The sequence below is a fragment of the Lolium perenne genome, chromosome 7, assembly GCF_019359855.2.
Source record: "Lolium perenne isolate Kyuss_39 chromosome 7, Kyuss_2.0, whole genome shotgun sequence".
Lineage (NCBI taxonomy): Eukaryota > Viridiplantae > Streptophyta > Magnoliopsida > Poales > Poaceae > Lolium > Lolium perenne.
This window is the reverse complement of record NC_067250.2, coordinates 35,767,823-35,770,267: the sequence shown is the minus strand read 5'-3', so window position 1 is coordinate 35,770,267 and position 2,445 is coordinate 35,767,823. Positions and strand designations below refer to the sequence as shown.

General features: G+C 43.1%; 1 protein-coding gene across 1 annotated transcript; it reads right to left on the bottom strand.

Annotated features, from left to right (window-relative positions):
* LOC127316130 (uncharacterized) lies at positions 1-1,687 on the bottom strand. The gene is made up of 3 exons (XM_071823623.1): positions 851-1,687; positions 618-767; positions 1-521 (listed from the first exon to the last, which is right to left on the bottom strand). Exons 1-3 carry the CDS (start codon positions 1,511-1,513, stop codon positions 216-218), a joined length of 1,119 nt encoding a protein of 372 aa, XP_071679724.1. The 5' UTR covers positions 1,514-1,687; the 3' UTR covers positions 1-215.
* Between the last annotated feature and the right edge of the window lie 758 nt (positions 1,688-2,445).

Sequence of the window (2,445 nt, the reverse complement as noted above, 5' to 3'; positions counted from 1 at the left end):
AAACTAAACAGAGAGAATTCCTTAGAGGGTGTAACATGTACTTTTCCCTCACAATATATGATTACATACACATAAGTACCTTCTCTTCAACGAAAGTTATGCGAAGGAATGAGTTGTGCACTCAGACATACTACTTGCTACAGAATTATACATGCAAGTTGTTGCACATAGAAGTGCCGCTAAACATTTCGCACGGTTGAATCACCCTTCCGAGGCTAAATAATACGGAGCTCCGCATTCGGTGAAATGATTCCACGAAGATACACTCTCTCCAATTCTTGAAACTGAAAAGAGAACCTTCTTTTCCCTATGTGATCCAGATCACAACCGGTCAAGTCAGCACCTTTAATCGTCAGCATCTTCAGGAGCGGGGCATTTTCAACAGCATGCACAAGAAACTCAAGTTGCCCTGTTGTTCCTGAAAATCCTGTAATATGCAGGTTCTTCAGATAATTATGTGGACACCGTGGAAGGCTCTTGATAGGCTTCGAGACCTCATGCATGGAATCATAAACGCTAAACTGCAAAAGTTTGAGACAAGAAACATGATGAGAGGCATAATTCATAGTAAACTAATCAATCTTGTTCTAGCAGAAAGAAGCGAGTGGAATACTTACATGCATCTCTAACTTTTCAACGTAAGGAGCAGCCCTCAAAAAAGAAGCCAAAGAAAGAATGTTGCTAGCTTCTTCATGTCTTAGAATCAACCACAAATGTAAATATTTCAACTGGGAAAACTTGCACGGGGTTTCCATCAGCAAGGGCATCTGAATAGTAGATAATAAATGGTCATTAAGAGAGAGAACTGATAAAACAACTTAGATACTGATGCAAGTGTGAGACAACAAACCTTAAGTGGAAAAGTAGCACGCAATGTCAGATCTTGAACACTTGAAATAACTTTGGGAAGTACAGTCAAAGCATGCTCAAGCATTACAGACCAATAGAACTCAAGAAACGCGTGTTTCAGTTCTGGAGCACACCCAAGGTCAATAGGATACAGACGCCCATAGAACATGAAAGTTTTGAGTTTCACAGTATTGAGTACTATCTTGGTTATGTTGCAGTGCGCTACACTTAAGTAGAGTAGCTTTGACAATGGACGAGCTACTGTCAGCTCATCATTCAAATGGCATCTAATCATACTGAGCCACTCAAGATTAACGCAATTTGACAGCATATCTTGAAGATCCTTCCGAGTGACACGTAACATGTGCAAGTCAAGTGTTGTCAGATTCGGGAAACCAATGAATTGAGGGGGTAGTTCGAATGATGTAAAGCTTAGTCTAAGATGACGAAGCCGAAATATGCTTCCTTTGTCTAAAAGCTCGATAGGAAATTTGTTCTGATCAGTACGGCCCATGAAGTTGGCTGGTGCTAAATCAAGGGCAAGACTCTTCGTCCGTGATGATACAGCAAAACCAACCCAAGTATTGACATGATCCACTAGCCTGCTGTCGAATCCAAATTTGATCACCAGCTCGTCAACAACCATGCACCGATGCTGCTGCATGACTGCATTAACATTGTCGATGAATTTCTAAGTGTACTCTTGTCGCCCAAACACACCGCTGCCGCACACAGTGATACCATCGAATTTCAGTTTGGAGCAACCCCTCCACATGTGCCTCCATTTACTTGACAGAAGACCAGTTCTCACTGCGTCCTTTATCGGTAATTTTGATAGAACCACGCATTAAGATCCTCAGAAAGGTCCACAAGATGAACCTTTGCTCTGGTTTTCTTAATGACTGGTTCGTAATAGCAACACCTCAGCCTTTTACTTGTGCGCGTTATATGGCTGTCCATTTTCATTCTGCAGAAAAATGATGCCAGGTTAGCTATAAATATATCGGGCACATGAACCTGGAAGGCCAGAACAAATGTAAATAAACTACAACAGAGTGTTTCTATGTTGTACTATCACTCATGACCAGATAAGAAGAATCAGTCCATAAAGTCGTCATTTTTGTTCAATGCCGTTTCTAGGTTCTACTATCCCTCATGACCAGATAAGAAGAATCAGTTCATAAACGCTAAAGTTGTAGCAACGCCATGAAACAGAAGGCCACTTTTGTTACGTTTCAGTGCATTATTACCTATGAATTCGGGGATAAATCAGAAGATGAGTGTGAGTGTATTTGTGAAGGCGAGATGGGGAAGGGGATCGATCTAGATGGCGTGCCATAGTGTGCACCGGCAAAGATCCAAAATTTGTGGAATGCAGTGGGATTCAGTGGATGAGAAAAGGCTTACCGATTGTCAAGACTGCGGACGGGGTTGAGAGAGCAGCGACTCAACGGCAGAACAGGAACGGCGATGGGCGGCGAAGCGATTTGGGGACTGTGGTTGATGCCGAGCTGAGCACGGTCGATTTGGGGACTGTGGTTGAGAGCCGCGTTGGATCCGAGCCAGGTTGGAGGTCGGAGTCGATCAGGGAGTCGG

Bases quoted from the DNA above. Each gene is read 5' to 3' on its own strand.
- LOC127316130 (XM_071823623.1), bottom strand. From the start codon at position 1,513: ATGCAGCAGCATCGGTGCATGGTTGTTGACGAGCTGGTGATCAAATTT. The intron at 768-850 runs GTTTGTTGTCTC...TCTACTATTCAG, and splicing joins GTGCTACTTTTCCACTTAAG to ATGCCCTTGCTGATGGAAAC. The intron at 522-617 runs GTAAGTATTCCA...AAACTTTTGCAG, and splicing joins TTGAAAAGTTAGAGATGCAT to TTTAGCGTTTATGATTCCAT.